This window comes from Panthera pardus, unplaced genomic scaffold (assembly GCF_024362965.1).
Source record: "Panthera pardus isolate Hobbes unplaced genomic scaffold, ASM2436296v1 HiC_scaffold_25, whole genome shotgun sequence".
NCBI lineage: Eukaryota > Metazoa > Chordata > Mammalia > Carnivora > Felidae > Panthera > Panthera pardus.
The window spans coordinates 31,294,949-31,315,154 of record NW_026526821.1 but is presented as its reverse complement, the minus strand read 5'-3'; the positions used below and the strand labels follow the sequence as shown (position 1 = coordinate 31,315,154).

General features: G+C 46.0%; 1 protein-coding gene across 9 annotated transcripts in view; it reads left to right on the top strand.

Moving 5' to 3' along the window:
- The window catches only part of SLC23A2 (solute carrier family 23 member 2), a 132,908-nt gene extending 117,114 nt beyond the window's left edge, over positions 1-15,794 (top strand). For all 9 annotated transcript variants that reach the window (XM_019462596.2, XM_019462600.2, XM_019462592.2 and 6 more), the window contains 5 exons: positions 204-309; positions 5,624-5,753; positions 6,401-6,538; positions 9,140-9,235; positions 11,014-15,794. In XM_019462596.2, coding sequence (XP_019318141.1) covers positions 204-309; positions 5,624-5,753; positions 6,401-6,538; positions 9,140-9,235; positions 11,014-11,246 — 703 coding nt within the window. In that variant the 3' untranslated portion in view covers positions 11,247-15,794. The remainder of the gene's footprint in view (positions 1-203; positions 310-5,623; positions 5,754-6,400; positions 6,539-9,139; positions 9,236-11,013) is intronic.
- Positions 15,795-20,206: the final 4,412 nt, after the last annotated feature.

Genomic DNA, 20,206 nt, shown 5'->3' with positions numbered 1-20,206 from the left:
TGGGGGGTCCTGTTAAAATGCAGGTTCTACTTGAGCAGGTCTGGGAGGCGGGCCTGAGACTCTGCCCTTCTGACCCTTCCCAGGAGTGCGGAGGCTTCCCACCTGTGCACACCGCCTTTGGGTTATAGCCACTTGGAGAGTATTTCATAGTGTTTCCCGCATTGAATGAATGTTTCTCTTTCCCCCATTCCTTTATGTTTTAGGGGGATTTTCGTGGAGGGTCTCTCCTGTGTTCTCGATGGCATATTTGGTACTGGGAATGGCTCTACTTCGTCCAGTCCCAACATTGGAGTTTTGGGAATTACTAAGGTACAGATACTTTTCTAATTAAATGGTTGGGCCTCTGGTGTTGATCCATTTCATCATTTGGTCTAACCACTGTGAATTCCAAAAGGAAGGCTTCTGATTCTGAGATCATCTCCCCACCCTGCTCCCCAATCTTTTTCTCATTGATAGGTTTCTGGAATGCTGATGGAGGTCTCCCTCCCTTGGCTGCCCCGGTAGCCAGGCACTCAGTGTTACCATTCCCTTGTGCATTCTACAAATACTAAGTCCCAACCCTGTGCCAGGCTATTGTTCTAGACACTTGGAATGCGTCAGTGAATGAAAAAAAATCCCGTTGTCAGAGTTTACATTCTAGAGAGGGGAAGATCAACAATAAACAGTAAGTATAGTTAGTATGAGAAAAACCTGGGGCAGGATGGGGGTATCGGCAGTGAAGGGGAGTAAGTCAGGCTCAGCCTCACCTGAGATGACCCTGAGCAAGCACCTGAACAGGGCAGTGGAGGGAGTGATGGAGATGGACGTTCAGGCCAGGGACGCGGCCAGGGTGAAGCCCTATCGTGAGAGTAGGCCCTCATGCTGCTGATCAGCAAGGAGGCCAGTGGGGCAGGAGCAGAGTACGGGGTGGTGAGAGCAGTTGACACCCTCCAGGTAACAGGACGAAGTCACACAAGCCCTGTAAGCTGCCAGAGACAGGAGAAGGGGGTGCCCTGGGCTTGGCTCTGTCAGGGTATTTTTTAAGGCTCACTTGCCCTGTTATGAAGAGAGTGGACTTTGGGGTCAGGGGAGGAGGTGGAAATAGGAGACAGCACTAGTTCTAAATGTGAGATGATACCAGTCCTTAGAGGAAAAAAATCAGCCTTACAGTAAAGAATTAATGTGATTTTCAAACCACAGCACCAGAGTCTTTCTCTTTCAGATGAAATCTGATGCGGAGTTAGTGGATTTGACAAGCTACAGCAAGTCTTCATGCTGAGCAGGGCCTGGGTCCGGAGTCCGACTCACCCCTCCAAATAGACACGTGACCAGGGGCTGCCCCACCCCACAATCCGGCTTCTGTAAGGAGCCTGCTCCTAGGCCTTCCAAATTTATTGCTAAGTTCTGCATCCCAGCTGCCCTGGGCCAGAGTGCGTCGTCTGCCAGGCTGGAATGGGCCTGCGCCCTGGCTGCTGTACTCTGGGCAGCTAGAGACAGTTAGGACCTGCTCACCGTCTGGGATGGCCTGTGTGGGCCACAGGTCCCCCTCACCTGAGCCCTCTATCCTGAGAATTTAGGGGTGAGCTGCAGCCTTCTAGAGCTATCTGACCTCTGTAAAATTAGAAACCCATCCCCCACCCCCTGGAGGATTCTATAACCAGATAAAAAGAAACCAGACACTAAGTTTGGTTAATCTTGACTACAAATCCAGGTGAGCGGGAGCACACAGTGCACACCTGACCTGTTCATTTTCCTGTAAGTGGGCGGGACCATCACAGAGCTTGGGCTCGGGGCTGCACACAGCCCTGCCTGCTACTCCTCACAGGCTGTGCTGGGTCCTGTCACTGCCCATGGTAGAAGCAGGTGCTGACCACACAGAGCTAAGGGCCCTTTAACCAGTTTGCTGCCGTGGCCCAGTAGACCTGTAACTAATCTGAAATATCATAGTAGTAAAATTGTTACAGATGGAGGGACTCCTAGGGCAAAGCGGTTTAACAAGCCAGCTCCCTTTCTGCACCCCTTTAGAACGAGCCTCACAAAACTTAACCCGGGTCACTGTAGGGAGTAGGTGGTGGTGCTCATTGAGGCTTCCTTCTGAAATGCGACTGAGGTGGTTTGGGGAGTAATTTCTTTATTACAGTTTGAATGGTGCCAGCTTATTCTGAAAAGGCAACCTGCCAGCACTTTTTAATGAGCTAATTGATCTTTCTGAATCCCGTTGGATTACTATCCCCGGGCAAGGGCGGCATCCGTTCAGGGGCCTGGAATTGGTTTTCATTGCTGACTTCACTAGAGGGATAATTGAGCTGTCTGCACAGCTGCATTGGGGTGGGAAATGGGACTTGGAGCAGATATTTCTTTTTGGCCCCAGCCATACAGCTGATGGAAGGTCCCTGTTCCAGGAGAAAGGCACGAGCTGGAGGCTGTGTTCTCATCCAGCTGAAGGTCTTGGGACAAGTCCCTTTTCTGAGAACTCGCAGCTCTGAAATCCTACAATTCTAGATCAAGATCTGTGCTGTCCAGTTTAATAGTAGCTACATGTGGCTCTTTTAAGTTAGTTGAAATAAGAAATTCAGTTCCTCAGTTGCACTAGCCACATTTCAGGGGCTCAGCAGTCACGTGTGTCTAGTGGCTGTCAGTGGGCAGCACCGATACAGGACATTTCCATCCTTGTGGAAAGTTCTAAAGGACAGCAGTGGTGTGGGCCATTGTGTGAGACTACCGTGGCCTGCAGAAAGAGGGTGAACTCTGGTTCTTCCAAAGGATCTGTCTCCATTTCCTGGCAGCTCTGACATTTGTTATCCTTTATCCAGTTATGATGGTCCCTGTACATGGCAGTTCTAACCTATTTGATTAGGAGTTGAGGATGCCAGCTACCCTGTTGTGTTCAGAAGCCCTTGGGTTGGATTCCACGTACTTCTCTGCTCAGTGTGTTCCAGTGTCTGTCCCACAAAGAGGGATGGCGTATCGGGGTGGGGAGGTGACTGTTTTGGATTCCAGCCCTGGTCCCATCACTTCTCGCAGTGTGACGGTGGACAGGTTACATCACCTCCCTGAGTCTCCATGCCCTTGTCTACAAAGCCAGGCGTTGCAATTAATAAATTGATGTAATGCACTTAGCGCAGTCTGGCACAGTGTAGATACACAGTAAGCACCAGCTAGCGTCCTTGATATTTAGCCCTAAGTTTGTTTCTAGGGACAGAATAAATACCACCTCTCCTGACAGTGAAGTCTCTTTGGAGGTGTCCAGAGGAAGGTCATTTCTCCTGTGCTGCATTCCACACTGTCGAAGACTGGAAAGCCAGAAATGCGGTGTCAATATTTTGATGGCCCTAGAGGCACAGAGTTCAAGAAAGAAGTCAGAACTGAGGCAGGGAAGAGATTCCAGGGAGCCAGCAGCAGGGAAGGAGAGGCAAAAGGCTCCATGTACACCGCACCGGGAGGACAGGGATTAGGGCTGTGTTTCTGGTGTTTCAAACAGAAGTGTGTAATAGGCATCAGTTAATAGTCATTGAACAGGAGAATGGCTTAGTTGCTGCCTGTTTGTTTGTTTGCTTGTTTTTGAGTATCTAAGGCAGATCAGCCTTCCATGTACAGTCTTCATATAGGATTTATTGTTTGAAGCATTTATTGTTTCAAGCAAAGCCGGCCTTGCCCTCCCCCTTGCACATCTGATCCCCTCAGCACAGGTGGCTCCCTGTACCTGGATGCTCTTCCTCCAGGGAACTCTTACTCATCCCTCCCTAGCTCTTCAGAGCTCTTCCTCCCTGCCGGGTGCCCACACAGCATAACCATTGCAGCCGTACAATTATTTGATCATAAGTTTGTGGCTTGCTCGTCTTTGTATTCCCCTCCCCCTCCAGTCTAACAAGTGCTGGTCACATAGTAGATTCCTAAAAACGTTTGCTGAAAAACAGCAGGCTCCCCTATCATGTAATGCAGCCAAACAGAAGTCATTTTTGCTCAATTCTCCAGTTGGCGTACCCTTTTTCACTGCCTCCCTGCCCTGATGACGTGTGGGGGGAGCGGTAGATTCTGACGACAGAACCTGGGCTCCAGGGTCCGCTGTGCCTGCTTATAGCCAGACAGACAGCCATCCCTTTGTTGGCTCAGTAAGATTCTACTCTGATTCTTAACCACCTGACTTTTGGGCCCTGTTGGAAGCTCCAGACCAGCACCACCCAGCAGAGCATTGTGCGGTGTGGGACGTTCTATGCACACCTGTGCCATTCTGTGTGGGATCTGCCAGCTGCACGTTCCCGTTGAGCACTTGAAATAGTGGCTGGTGCAACTGAGGGACTAAATCTGAAATTCCATTTCATTTTAGTTTAGCAGCCATCTCCTCACTGTAAGTCATCCTCCTGGAACCTCTTTTATCAATTTATGTCCTCAAGGTATTTTCCTGGGAAAGGCAGCACACAGTGCAGGATTCTGGAGCCTGGTGCTGGCTCCACATCCCACTTCTGCCCAGGTAGAAGTTTCTAGAAGGCAGAGATCAGGTTGAACAGATAGAGAGGAGACCATGTGGGAAATATTATAATGGTTCTGCAAAGACCCAGTGTTGGGGGGCAGACGTTTGGAATCAAGGAAGGCTTTTAAGAGGAGGTGGCATTTGGTAGTGTTTTGAAGGATGTGTCTAGAACCGGCCAGAAGGGGGATGTGGGAAAGAGTGTCCAGGTAGACAGGCCTGGGGATGCCTGAGAAAGGGGTTTTATTTCCCCAGCACCAGAGGATTAAAGGGGGGAGGCGCTGACCTCGCGAATCACTGTGTGAGAAAGGTCATTCTGCACAGCGGACAGGACAGATAGGTAGAGGAAAGGCTGAGGCCGCAAGCCCAAGTGGGAGGCTGTCCTGTAGCCTCATGCTGGTCAGGCACTGTTCAAACTGTTTTACACCTTGTCTCATTTAACCCTTAAAACAAAAGCTCGTGGTGTGTCATTCTAAAACGAGGATCCTGCCACCCAAAGAAGCCAAGTGGCTTGCCCTGGTTCCCCGGTTGGAGTGGAGTGGGGGTACAGACCAGGCGAGGGGCTGAGAATCCACACTCCTTGGCCTCTAGGCTGTGTCACCTCTCACGGGGAAGGAGAGGAGGAGGGGAGGAGGTTCCAGAAATATTTGGGACTCTTGTCTGATTCAAGGTGTGGGGAAGATGGAGGCAAAGTGAATTGCTTTGGGGTGGGGTAACTTGATAAAGGGTAATTCCAAGAACCTGGAAGAGAAAAGCAGAATAAGCCTAGTTTTTGCATTTGACGTTAGAAGGTCACCCTGGCCCTTGACTGTAATGGTATTTGAAAGCCCAGACCTGAGAGCAGGAGCAGGTCTACACTGAAGTGACATCACCCAGGGAAGAGGGAGCAAAGGCTGGGCCCTGGTGCCGCCTTCTTCCAGGGGAGGGGAGGGGAGGGGAGGGGAGGGAAGGGAAGGGAAGGGAAGGAGGAAGAGGAAGAGGGGAGTTGGTGGTAATCTCTTTACTCTGGGTGTCTTTAGAGGAATTGTGCCCCGAGAGCCATCCTCATTGTAAAATGAGACATCTCTCTTAACCGAAAGTTTTGTAGTTTGGGGCTTCTGTCACTTTTGCCCCCGAGGAGCCTGCGTGGAAATTTGTGCAGAACTGGCGGTGAATGCCTTCTGGTGTGTTCCTCAGGTCGGCAGTCGGCGGGTGATTCAATACGGTGCGGCCCTCATGCTGGCTCTAGGCATGATCGGGAAGTTCAGCGCCCTCTTCGCCTCCCTCCCGGATCCGGTGCTTGGCGCCCTCTTCTGTACTCTCTTCGGTAAAATCCCATTTCCTTGAGAGCTTGTCTCCTCTCCTCCCTTTCACATTTGCTCAGGAATCCCTTCAGTAAGATGGGAGGTAATAATTAATACGTTTCCATTTAAAAGTACACAGGGAATACCCCTTCAAAACATAAAAACAGTCTCTGAGTTGAATTTATGTTAAAGGTAGAACCAAGTGTAGAATACTTATGCTAGGAAAAATAAGATGACCTTAATCTTTAATTGGTGTATCTAATTGCTTTAACTCCGATATCTTCTCTGAATGGCATTTACAACTGACATGAACTCTGAGCCATTCGGTTGTGATCAGGGCCCAGATCTTCGGGTGGGTTTTCCAGTTTAATCAGGATGTCTGCGTAGAGGCAGGTTTTAAAGGGCAGCCAATGTCCTTAGTTTTCTGCTTGGTCTAAAGAAAGTGAATGTGATGTTTGTGTCCCTGTGTAAGCCCAGATGGTGCTTAGGCCAGGAGTCATTTGGTTCAGAGACCCAGGTGGTCACATTCCGACCCTGTCCTGTCACTGTTCTGTCTCCCAACTTGTTTCTGGCGGGACAGAGGAGGGGCAGGGTGGGGAGTCTGTGTCCCCTCCATCGCCCATCTGTACTGAGCTTAGTGCTGACCGCCAGCTGATGTTTTTCTCTCCAGGAATGATCACAGCTGTTGGGCTCTCCAACCTGCAGTTCATTGACTTAAATTCTTCCCGGAACCTCTTTGTCCTGGGATTTTCAATCTTCTTTGGGCTCGTCCTTCCAAGTTACCTCAGGCAGAACCCTCTCGTCACAGGTAAGGAAAACTGGCCACAGCCACCAACCAGCTCAGAGAAGACTTTGGAACTTTAGGAATTGTCTCCGTGAACATTGGTCCATGTGTCTATCTCATTTGAGTCTTGTTTTGCCACAGCTTATCTGGAAGCCCTTCGCGCTTCCGGCATGAGCTGGCACGTGCACCTGACTCGTGTGCACGGTAAGGGCTCTTTATTTACAGGGACCCTGTCTTTTGGGAGAATGCCTGTGCGTAAAACCTTTTGATTTTTCAGACTAATGCTTTATGAAAACATAGAATTCAAAACCCAGCTTCATAGACTTTCAAGTACATGTCTTTCTCCTGAGATTGTAACTACTTTGAATTCAAGATTGACCCTTTTAACACCTTTTTAATACCCTGATGTCATGAAGAATGAACAAAGGGGAACCATCTTAAGTAGCAATTGCTGCTGACATTTTATGCGGAATTGGGGACCATTTTATATATACATTATATATATATATATATATACACACACACACACACACATACACATGTAGCGTATATACTATATGTATATGTATTTTATATATAGTTTTATATTTATACTTATTTATAAAGATAATTTATAATTATATTTATATTAAGCATTTTATATTAAATATATATTTATATAAATATACATATTTTTTGGGTAAAATTCTATAATGTAAAATTAACTATTTTAGTTTTTTTTTAATGTTTTTTTTCTTTGTTTTTTAAATTTATTTTTGAGACAGAGAGAGACAGAGCCTGAGCGGGGGAGGGGCAGAGAGAGAGAGGGAGACACAGAATCCGAAGTAGCCTCCAGGCTCTGAGCTGTCAGCACAGAGTCCAATGTGCGGCTCGAACTCATGAGCTGTGAGATCATGACCTAAGTCGAAGTCGGACACTCAGCCGACCGAGCCACCCAGGCACCCTTAAAATGAACTATTTTAAAGTGAACAGTTCAATGCTGTTTTAGTACATTTACAATGTTGTATAACCACCACCTCTATTTAGTTTCCAAAACTGTCTCCTCACCCCAAAATAAAATTCCATATCCATTAAGCAGTTAATTCCTCTTATCCCCCTTCTCCCAGCCCCTGGCAACCACCAATTTGCTTTCTGTTTCTGTGGATTTACCTGTTCTGGATATTTCACATAAATGAAATCATATGTGATCTCTGGCTTCTTTCACTTAGCATGTTTTTGAGATTTGTATATAAGTATTTTATTCTTTTTCATGGCTAATAGTATTCCATTGTGTGTGTGTATGCGCGTGCACGCACACACACACGCCATAATCTGTTTATCCATTTGTCCAACAGTGGACATTTGGGTTGTTGCTACCCTTTGACAGTTGTGAATAGTACTGTTGTGAACATTGGCATACAAGTACAGTCAGTCCTCACCCATGGTAGTTCTGCTCTGTAAGGTCACTGTGAGCGCGGAATTAGCAAATGCTGAACCGTCCCTTCTAGGGGAGCAACAGCCAAGAGCAGTGTAAGTCACCCAACACATGCGGTTTCTCCCTGAGGCTCAGCATGGCTTTCTTGCCCTTAGGAACAGTAGACCGTGCTTCAGCACGACACTTGGGGGCCATTTTAAACAACTAAATCACCGACCAAAAACACAAAAATGGGGAAGAGGCGGTATTAAACAGACCGCCACAAGCACACTTGAGAAGAACAGAGGTGAAACAAGAAGGTGGAGCGTTACCTTGATTGACCTCAGCCAGGAACATGCACGTTGTTGGCAACTCAAAGTTTCTGCTGCTTTGTGAATGACTGCGAAGGCCAGGAGGATTCATTTTGGGTTTGCAGATAAGTTTTTAGTGTTTAGGTAAATTCAGATACAGAATCTGCTAATCATGAGGATCAGCTGGATTTGAGTACCTGCTGTCTGTTTCTTTGGGGTAGAATTGCCTTGTCGTAGGGAAGTCCTAGACTTTTCACTCTGGGAGGAACTGCCAAACTGATTCCCACCACTTGAGCTCAGGGGTTTCTGTTTCTCCACACTCTTGCCAACGCTTGTTATTTTCTGTTGAGGATTTTTATACTTTAAATCTAGGAAGTGTGTGAGCTTCTGATAACGAGGAGATTCTTGCTGCTTTTCACATTTTAATATATCACATTTATAGGAGTTCACTTATATAAATTCAGTTGCTCCTAATTAAAAGGAGCTAAAGCACACATCAGTGATCCAGGATTCTGAAACCCTTTATCTGGTTGTGAACACCACAAATATTCTTGTTGTCTTATTCTGTTTGTAGTTTTTTCAGCCTTGCAACGGCTATCTTTTATATTAATTTTTTTTCTCAATCTGCAAACACCACGCCCCAGTGGCTTCCTAGTTCATTATCGGGTAAGCTTCATTCTTAGATTTATCTTCTACGGTCCATTGTTGGGAATTCTCCTCATGGAGATAACCTTTTGATTATTATGGAAATTACTTATAATAGTTGAAAATGTTACTAGCAAAAAATTTATCTGCTCATATACAACAGAAATTTTCACCTTCATGCATCACATTGGCTGGTGATTAGTCCCCACCCCAGTGCTCCTTCTAGCTGTCCTGGCTGTGGCAGTGACCCTCCCTCCCACTGTGTTCTGTCTCCAGGCATAACGGGGATCGATCAGGTGTTGAACGTTCTTCTCACAACTGCTATGTTTGTAGGAGGCTGCGTGGCTTTTATTTTGGATAACACCATCCCAGGTATGTGGTATACACCAAACGTGCTTATTGCATATGTGAATTACTTGTTTTGCGAAGTAAATACGGAAGCAGGAAGAGTGAATCAGTTCAAAGCCCTCACTGGTTCAAACTGTCTTTTCTAAAGCGGTTAAGATGATGCCTCCAGCCTCCTTTTATGAATCAGTTTTTTGCTGATAAACCTAGTGGGTTTTTTTTTTCCTTGCTGAGTTGAGAGAAAGCAGGTAAGCTTCTTGCCCATGGTGCAGGGTGGTGAGATGTCTGGGGCACTGTCCAAGCCACCAGTCCTCCTTGCACAGCCTCGCTCAGTGCCCACGGTGGCTTTTGTCATCTTGTTCACACACTCTTCTGAGCCGGCTGTTAACAGCCTGCAGTGTGTCTCCTCCTCCTTCCTGAGGCAGGCTCCCAGCTACCTAGGACCAAAAGATAGTATGGTAGGCACAGGATCTTTCCAGGACCAGTGACTGAGAGGTGGATGGAGGCAGCTGTCTCCCCCACACCCGTAACCCTTCTCAGCTGGGTGCATTCTGTGCCGAGCTGGGTGATGCTATGTGGGCCCTGCCTCACAGCCTTCCCAGCTTCCTCGAAGAGGCTGCTGGTACCATTGGAAAGTGCCACCACGGACACACTGATTGATGTACCTTCCATCAAGGAAGGGTGAGGCGTATTCTTGAACTTGAAGGTTTTGTTGAGATTTCTCCCCTAAAAACAGCACACCTCCAAAAAGCCTCAATCAAGAGGTTGCTGCACATGAGGCAAAAGGAATCACATGCATGAATAGGTGGAAGGTGTTAGATTGATGGGGGTCAGTCACTAACTCTCTCAGAACTAATTGAGCGAGAGGCACAGGAGTCTGACAGGTGGAAATTAAAGTTCACTTTGTTACAGCAACATGGATGGGAGGGCCTTGCTTAGATGTAAGAAAACAACGGTGTTCCTTATCCTGCACCATATACTTAAGCTCCTCATCTGGGTTTGGGCAGAGATAGTACGTTGTTAGGTATCCCATGTAGCCAAAGGCAGGTGCCATTGTGCCTCTCTGCACCAGAAAGATTTACAGAAAAAGTCAAGGGCTCAGGAGCTACTGAGCCCTGTGGGCCCAGATCTTTCTCCCTGACTCATTTGTCAGGCTACAACATGGAAGTTCATCCTCACATGTTCATCCATGACAAGTGGGGAGTACGTGGCAAAAGTGCCTCTCCCTCCCTCCCCCTCCTCCACCCCACACAGATGGAGCAAAGCAGGATAAAGCTTGGCATGTGTGGATGGGGGGTGGTTTGCCCTGACCAGTTTATGAAGACATTATATGTGATATAATAAAGACCGGGTCCTATTCTGCAAGATCATATTTTGCATTTTAGAAGTTCTTGTGTTGGTTTTTGAGAACAGATTTGGGGAAAGAGATGGTGAGTTGGAAGACCAGACAACCAGTTAGGAGATTGTTAAAACGACCCAAGAAAGCAATAACGTGGTGTGGGACTGACCTCAACAATGGGAAACGAGAATATGGGCCACGTGGGAGGGCAATGAGAAGGCAAAGACATCGGGATGTTTGTGGAGCAAAAGGAACAAGGGTGGGCTAGTGGTTCTTAGGTTTCTGGTTTAGGCACCTGGATGGCTGAGTGCCATCAACTGCTCCTCAAGGGATCTTTGCTGTCGTCCTGGCAGGTTCCATGTGTGGGACAGCATGTCGGAGAATCTCAACTCTTGGTGGAACTGTCAAACTAAACATTCCATTGTATTGTTGTGTGTGTGTGTGTGTGTGTGTGTGTGTTCCACAGGTACTCCGGAAGAAAGAGGAATCCGGAAGTGGAAGAAGGGTGTGGGCAAAGGGAGCAAGTCGCTCGATGGCATGGAATCCTACGATCTGCCGTTCGGCATGAACATTATTAAAAAATACAGATGCTTCGGCTACTTACCCATCAGCCCAACCTTTGCGGGCTACACGTGGAAAGGCCTCAGGAAGAATGCCACCAGCCGGAGTTCAGACGAGGACTCGCAGGCCACGGTATAGCTGTAGCTCACCCTGTGGCCCGGCCGCAGTGAGGCATGAATCTGTAGTTCCTTGCTGAGTAACAAGCAGTAACCTGTATGTTTGTATATCTGCATTTACATTCTGCACCCAGAGCTAAGACGATTACAAATAGCTTTTTTTGTTGTGGGTGGTGATCGTGTCTAATATTGTGTCTCACCTGTCTCCTTATTTAAGCCCTACCCCTTGCCTTTGAGAGCGTCCATTGAACTTGAAGTTCCTGTCCTCCTGTGGGAGTGGGTGTTTAAATCCACAGCGGTTCCTTGGTTTCGGTCTCCTTCCACCACCCTGGGCTAGCTTTCCTACAAGCTGCCTCTGGGGTGCAGGGGCTTTCTGTTCCAGAAGCACGTGGACCCGCTTCTATTTTATTTGACCTCAGCCTGCACCCGCATAGACCCCCTCTGCTCAAGGGGCACCAGTATCCTCGCACTGTCACATCTGACTGGTCAAATGTGATTCTGTGTCCCCTGATGCTCCTGTAGCAGGAAACTATTGACCTGATTGAAAACAGTCAACATGGTTACCTTATACCCATATCTGTGTGTGGGTAAGGTCTGTACAGGTGTTACTAGAATTGAAATCTGTTTGGGGGATTGGAGGGGAAAGGAAAGGACCTTGAAGTCAATATCTGATTCTCAACTGCTCTTTCTTGGTGCCACCCTGGCCCGGGATGGGCCAGCACATTTCATACTGGCCTCTTTTTCACTATAATTGAGACACTCTATCTGACATTTTATCACTCCAGGCTGGTGTGATGGGTATAGAGTGCCACACAGGGGCACTAAGCAGATGTTTATGGGAGTCTTGACTCTGCCATCATGTGGATGTCAGTTCTTGTTGCGCGTATCTATAAATTACAAGATTTTATTCCTATTTAATGTTATTGACTATAACAGGTTTTTGAAATCAGTGTTTTTCCATGTGACCCTCTTTCCTTGCATCCCTATTACTTGTCCCCCACCCCTCACTTCCCATTAAGAAAAGAACCAGCATTTATAAAGCTGTGGATACCATCAGGGAAGCTTGTCGTCAAGGCTTTTGAAGGCCAGTAACCATTATTGTGGTTGTGTTTTGTATTGCTTGATACCATGAAAGTGTAAATACTGTAATGCCTAATCTATTTATCAAAACTGACTACTGGACCAGAGCCCAGAAACCGTGGGTTAAGTTACACGTGAATTTGTTTTGTGAAGAAGGGAAGCTGAGGCAGGTAATCAACAGAGCCGCCATATTGAATGGTTGGACATCCTGGTAAATTCATCCCTGTAGTTCTGTTGCAACTCATTTCTGGCAGTTAAGGCTTAAGGAGACTTTCTGTGAGTTACCATGTGGTATGTCCACTGGATTTTGATTTTGCAGGGGTTGAAATTAGACTGGCTAAATGCTGCCTTTCTTGTTTTAAGTTATTGCAGAAGATGGTAAGAAAAGCAGTAGGCAGGGCCCCTTCTGTTGATTTCTCATTAATAACACTAAATCTTTTCTGGAAAAGTTACTTCTGTGGAATTTGGTTTGAAAATTTTCAGCCAAAGGAAACCCTGAAACACAAGGTAGCAACCTCGCTGCGTGAGGTTGTGCTTCTTAGGTCGTTTGTTAACCTGGTTGAGCCTTAGACAGCCAATGGGTGTTGTTGTCTCTGACAGCAGGTAATGGTTCTCAGCATCTCTGTGTCCACAGGGCGCGTTTCCTGCCCCCACAGCTGGCTCTCCTCCACCTCGTTCTGATGTCTTGGCAGCATTGTTGTACCACTATAGCCTCCTTGATTCCTGGGAAGTTTGGGGCTTCAAGGCGTATTCTGGCAAGAATAGTTCAAAGCCACTGTACCGTTTTGCCAAGATCTTATTGCAGATTAAGTAAAAAAAAAAAAAAAAAAAAAAATTCTAAATTGCATTTAATTTTGTATGTTTTTTAAAATTGTATCTGGTGCATAGTTAACTATAGAAGCACACTGGTCAATGGTTTTCATCTCTTTAACTTGGTTAACTAACACTCAGTGCCGACAGCCGTCCTGCAAAGTTGCTCTCAGTTTCCTTCTGTTTGTGTTTTTGCTCAGCATCTCTAATTTTTCTGCTCTAAATAGTGGGGAAACTGTTAAACAGGCCAGAGATTTGCAGTATTCTGGTTCTCTAGGTGAGCAGAAGGACCAAATATCAAATAAAAGCATCTGAACCATTGGGTAATTTAACTTTCAGCATAACCTGATGGGGCACCTTCCCTCCTAGTGAGTGACACTCAGGATATGTGCTTCAAACATCCAGAAACCCACTCCCTTCTGAAACCCCTCCTTGGGCCAGGTTTTATTGGGAGCTTCCGAATCTGCTGGTCTGGGGGATGTCTTCTGCAAGCATTTAAATGTGGAGGGAAGCCCTGTATCCACACCAAATGTTAGAGATGACGGATTTTGCTCTTTTTGTTTCGTTGGGGCCAACTTTAGATTCTCTAAGGCAGGGGGAAGGGGACAGGAGGTGGGGAGGAAAGAGGGCAGCCCAACTAAAGGTCCCATTGAGTCTGGTGCTTTCTGCACTCACTTTCACTTGAGTGAGTGGAGTCGCCTGATAATGAACAGATCCTCCATGTGCAGCACACACAACCATGATCGAAAGTGGTCCTCCTGCCGGCAAATACACCACAGAATGAGTCTGTAATTAAAAGAGAAATGTATTCGTCTGCTCCTTAGGTTCAAGCACACACTGAAAGGGAGGTTTTGAGGGACGAAGGGGCCATGTGCATTTACATTATTGGCCTGCATTTCTGGGGCCGCATATCCACCACACTTTGGCCAATAGAACGTTTTTAAATGTTTTGGATGTAAGTGTTCTTGGACAGGGCATTCAGCCTCCAGTTTCCATAGTGACTACACCTACCCACCGTCTTTACATTGACCCTGGCCATCTCAATGTAAGAAGTAGAAAGTATTTATTTAGAAGGACAGTAGGTACTGTCCCATCGAGGTGGGTGGCAAGGGAGAGCCCACCACTGGTTTTAATAAAAACTATCTAACATGGTTCATAGACTAATGGGGAATGGCTCCAGTCTTTGTCTCATTAGGGAATTAAACTTAGATTCTTTCATACAGACTCTTTCTTAAGAGGGTTTCAGATGTCGTAGTTTCTCGTGATTGATGGAGGTAAGAGAAGTGGCTTAACCAGGCCAGTTGGAATGAGGCGTCGTGGGTCCTGGTGGTTTCCCGTTTTCATGGTAACAAATTCACACACCGGATTTGCTTTATACTGTAGAATACTGACTTTCATGATGACGACTTGGTTTATGCATGAATACTGCAGTATTTCCATATAGTAAAGTAACATTTCTACCCAGGATAATAGTCAGTTCTCCAGGGAGGGAATGATATAATTTTCATGACAATGTCATGTGATAATAGAATTTCTCCATTGATGAATCTCTAGTATGTGTGTATACTTTATTTAACCATGCGTATATTTTATCACCATGAGCTAAAGTAATTCTTTCATTCACGGCCCTGCTGAAGGATTGGTACTGGCAACTTAGACTTACGAGTTGGCAACTATGATCATCCAGCATACTGATGCCACGAGAGTGGCCAGGCCAGGTAGAAGGTGAATAAGGAGCTGTGGCAGAAGCCTCATTCCAGAACCTGCCTGGCAGTGAGCGGCAGCGTTGCGTGGGCGCTGTGCTTGGGACGTGCACATGCAGCCACACCCCCCGGGCACCGTGGCTGTGCACTCACTGCACGCGGGCCTGAGGCTTCTAGGGAGCGCCCCTTCTCAGGGGAGCCCCCCTCGGCCTCAGAGAAGGGCCCCGGGTTTCCACATGCCATACGTGTTGTGCTCTGTCCCCTTATGATTTGGACACAGACAACAGGACGTTTCCCACCCGCCACTTCACCTGCAGTCACCTCCTGAGTAGCTTGAGAAGACCGCCCGTTGTCGCGGACATTCGGCTTCTCCCTGTGGATGCGGAAAGCACGTTAGCGCTGGGCACCCCTTTTCAGCAGCCTCACACACATTCCTGCCCTTCTAGGTTGTTCTTGACTGTGCCTGGTCATCCTCCGCAGAAGGAACACCCGGCGTCCTTAGACTCACTGCGCTCGTTTCCCGGCACTTAGGGCACCCTCACCAGTGTCGCCGTCTCACTGACAGTTCAAGTTAATACCCTTTTTTGTTCGTTGGTAACAACCTCTGTTTGACACATTAATAAATTTCTGACTGTTCTTAAAGCAGTGGGGATGCCTATATTTTCCTTGCGTTTTTGTGACTGACTTTGGCTATATACCTTTCTGGGGTTTTGTTTGTTTTTTATTTTTATTTTGCATACCGAGGGTATCTGGGGGTGGGGTTGTTTTTTGAGATGTGTAATTCTTTTATGGAGTTTTTAAAAAAGAATTTTCATATTGTTTTTCTAACATGGCTTCATTAAACGTTTAAGTATTTTAAAAATATGTAATATTTGGACCAGATGTTGTGAATAATAGTAGAGATAAAGCTATTTTATTCTGTATTTTTAAAACTGTTCCGTACAAATAAAAGCTCTCCTGGACGCAGTTCCTGTTAATGCGCCTCCTCCTTTGGCTGGTCTGTAGGAAATTTGTCGTTAATTAAAAGTCATCACCCAGGGGAGGGAAATCGACTCAGTAAACTCGATTCAGCAAGTCTCAGATGTTACCGTTGTCGGGGACCTGGAAGACCACAGGAGGAAAGCAGGAGCCAAAGCATCATCTGTTCCCACGAGCAGAGAACCACAGCGGGCCGCTTGGGGGATGCCTGAGCGAACCTTCATTACAGGATGCACCCTGCTGCACCGTGGGCAAAATCAGGAACCTCTTGTTAAGTCAGTGACATCTGGAGGCTGGATCGAGAGAGCCAGTCCGTCCACACGGTGGAATCAAAGGCTTCCAGAGCAGACTAAGCCCTACTGAGTGTTTAGGCAGGGGCCGGAAATGCTGAGGCGTGGGTGCCAAAGAGGCCCGGAGCCCAGCTTGAGAGCAGCTGGTGACAGCTCGTTCCATCAGGCCTCCCGGTGGGGCTTGAAGATGTGTGCGGAGGTGTTCGAGTATATTGATGTAGAGCAGACTTGGAATTCTCCCGTTCCCATCTCCATCCCTGGTCCATCTCTAGCAGTTTGGGTCATGAGTGGCCACCACGGCTGCTCCCATCCAGTGTGCAATCTGCTGCCTCCTGTTCCCAGTACCCTAACCTGAGCACTGCCACTGGGCAACCAGCCACAAGGTGAAATGTTCACCTTACATACATGCAAAACGTGTGTAAGGTATTAATAGAATACCCATGGTCCCACCCCCCAGCGAGACAATGGCACATTACCAATACTCAAGACCCTCTACCCCATGGGCCTCTCTTCTGGGGCACCCCATGCACCAAGAGAACCACTGTCCAGATGTGGGGTTTATCCTCTCCTTGTTTTTCTTCACAATTTTGTCATATATATGCGTCCCTAAACAATTTACCGTTTAGTTTGTTTTACGTGGTTTTTAACATCATGTAAAAAGAATAGTGTATATATTATATTTCACTCACTATTGTGAGATTCTTTCATGTTGGTATGTGTCTATGATGTAGTTCATCCATCTTCACTGCTGGGTAGTAAAATTTAAGGTTAACAAACACAAAGATCATTCTGAAAGTTTCCAGAGACTGTAAGCCAGAAGCGGAGCCTAAAGAGCCAGGATCAGTGCACATCAGATATTTCAGCAGCAACTTTGTGTATGGAGTTACATTTTTAAGGACCGAAGGAAAAGAACTTTGAACTTAGAATTTCATGTCTAGCCACTCAAATGCCCTCACCTAAATGCCTCAGATAAAGTACTTGAATATGAGAGGAAACAAACCTAGGAAGCATTGTAATTGCTGAGAGCAAGATGAACAGTAAATAACTTGGTAAAACTGAGGTCTTGATCCATTCTGGCTGCTATCACAGAAAACCATAGATGGGGTGGCTTAGAAACCAACATTTCTCAGTTTGGGAGGCTAGAAGTCAAGTCACCAGTCGATTCAGTGTTTGGTAGGGACCTGTCACCTGGTGCATAGATGCTGCCCTCTCACTGTGTCTTCACGTGGTGGGAGAGGCAAAGGATCTCTTTTGGTGGGGGGGGGGGGGAGCTCTTTTATGAGGGCACTAATCCCACTAATGAGGAATTCACAAATCCCCCACCATGATCATGACCTAGTCACCCCAATGGCTCCACCTCTTAGTACCATCGTATTGGGATTAGGTTTTCACGTGAACTTGTTGGGTAGGGGGACAGTCTATATAGCTCCTGGTCTCAAATTGTAATTCAAGGCCATATGAAGTTGTTGATGGGGTAAGAGAGCAGTTTTAGACATGAGAGAAACCAGACCAAATGCACCAATAACAATTATTGGACTAAACTTGCCATTTAGAAGATGTTAGGACGGCTAGAACAAAATCCTGACTTAACAACACTAGCGTTCAAAAGTGTGGTTCTGTTGATGGCTGCAAGAAGATGTGTTCGGGAGATGATAACATTTTAGAAACTTTATTAAAAGTGTGTAGGGGGCGCCTGGGTGGCTCAGTCGGTTAAGCGTCTGACTTGGGCTCAGGTCATGATCTGACGGTTCGTGGGTTCGAGCCCCGCGTTGGGCTCTGTGCTGACAGCTCAGAGCCTGGAGCCTCTTTCTGATTCTGTCACTCTCCCTCTCTGCCCCTCCCCTGCTCATGCTGTGTCTCTCTGTCTCTCAAAAATAAATTTGTAAAAAAATTGGGGGCGCCTGGGTGGCTCAGTCGGGTAAGCGTCCAACTCTGGCTCAGGTCATGATCTCACAGTCCGTGAGTTTGAACCCCATGTCAAGCTCTGTGCTGACAGCTCAGAGCCTGGAGCCTGCTTCGGATTCTGTGTCTCCCTCTCTTTGCCCCTCCCCTGCTCATGCTCTGTCTCCCATCTCAAAAACAAATAAAAACATTTTAAAAACATTTTTTAAAAAAGTATGTAAAAGTTTCTAGGCAATTTGACATCGTCTTATGTGTGTTGAGTTTAATACTAAAGTATCTCCCCTGTATTTTTGTATGTCTCTAATTCCAGAATTTTATAAATCTCTTAAAGCATATTTTTTGAAAGTCTTAGGCTATAATGGATTGGGGAAAACAAAAAATCCTTCACCACAGATAGGGTTAGAAGCACCTAGGGATGCCTGGGTGGCTCAGTCAGTTAGGCATCTGACTTTGGCTCAGGTCATGATCTCACAGTTCATGGGTTCCAGTCCCACATTGGGCTTTGTGCTGACAGCTCAGAGCCTGAAGCCTGCTTCTGTGTCTCATTCTCTCTCTGCCCCTCCCCCGCTTGTGCTCTGTCTTTCTCAAGAATAAATAAATGTAAAAAAAAAAAAATTTTTAGAAGCACCTCACCAGAAACTGGTTTACTTAAGGATGGGCAAAATCGAAAGTAAGAGGATGGGGAAAAATCACATGGGGTAAATACTAACCATCTATTTGTTATATTATTCTCAGACAAAATAAATCCTGAGACAGCATTGTTAAGGGTAGGAAAGTTTATGGTGTAATGATAGGTTCAATTTACAACGAGTCAATTTTAAACCCAGCCTCAAAATTCATGCAGTATAAATGGATAGAACTATAGGAAGAAACTGATAAGTCCACCTGCCAGTGGGAGATTCTAGCACTTACCTTTTGATACGTCAGGCAGGCAAAAAGTGAAGTGAGGCACAGAAGTGAAAGTGGTCAGAGGGCATGGTTAGAACTCTACGCCCAACGACTAGAGAATACACATTCTTCACAATCACTCAGGGGTGTTTCTAAAAACTAATTGTTCTAGGCATTAAAGCAAGCCTCAAAAATCTGAAGAATACGTGTTACGCAGAACATGTCCACTAAACTATGAGCAATTAAGTTGGAAGTCAATAAAAAGTTGAGTTTACAAGTTTGCATATTTGGATGTATGGAATATTGCTAAATAGCTCCATGTTCAAAGAAGAAACCAATAATAGAAATGTTCTTTAATGGATGTGTATCATGTATCCTCTGGTGGTTCTATGCACGCCTCCTGGACTTCTGACTTTACATCCGCACTGCATCTCTTAGATCTCTCCTGTAAGTTTCATATAGTTTCACTCATGTTGTCTTTTTCCATTTCCTCTAAGTTCTAGGAGAATTTCCTGAGCAATGATCTAGATTACTGACTAGGTTTTCTAGAATATTGAATCTCTTACTCATGTCTTGTAAGCAATTTATTTTGGTCATTTTCAAACAAAGAGAAAAGCATAACCACTCCCCCACATCCTACAACCCAGCTTAACAGGCGTCGACTCCTGGCCAGTCTTGTTTCAAACATCTACACCTCTCAACTTTCCCTCCATTTTTCTGATCAAATCCCTCACATATCACATCATCTGTAAATATTTCAGCAGTTATCGCCAAAAGGTAGTTTAAAAAAAAAAACAAACCTGTCTTTAAAATTTAACAGTATTTAATATGATCAAATAGTTACTCAGTGTTCAAATTTACAATTGTCTCATAAGTATTTGAGGTAGAATCCACATAATGTTTATACTCTGTTATTGGTTGATAAGTCTCTTCCTTGGAGTTTGTTGAGGAATTTATTTGTCCTCCAGTTCCCTACAAGAAGTGCTGAGTACAGCTCCTTAAATATGTTCTTTGGCCCGAATCTGGTATTGGTGGGGGAGAGCACTATTTTGTAAGTGGCTGTGTGTCCTTCTGTCAGGCAGCACACAGTGTCTCCTTTTGTGATGTTTACAGCTATTGGTACCCCATTCCCAGGTCTGGTAGTTTATTGGGGGACATTGCATTTTTTAAATTTGGTTCAATAATTTCATTTCAAGTTAAAACACTCCCACAAGATGTCTTCATAGATGCAATAACCTCTCAAATCCCACTGAAAGCATATCTTAGGGACTTTGCTCCCATTTCATACGTTTCATTGGCAAATGTTTCTTCCAATTACTCTAAATATACCC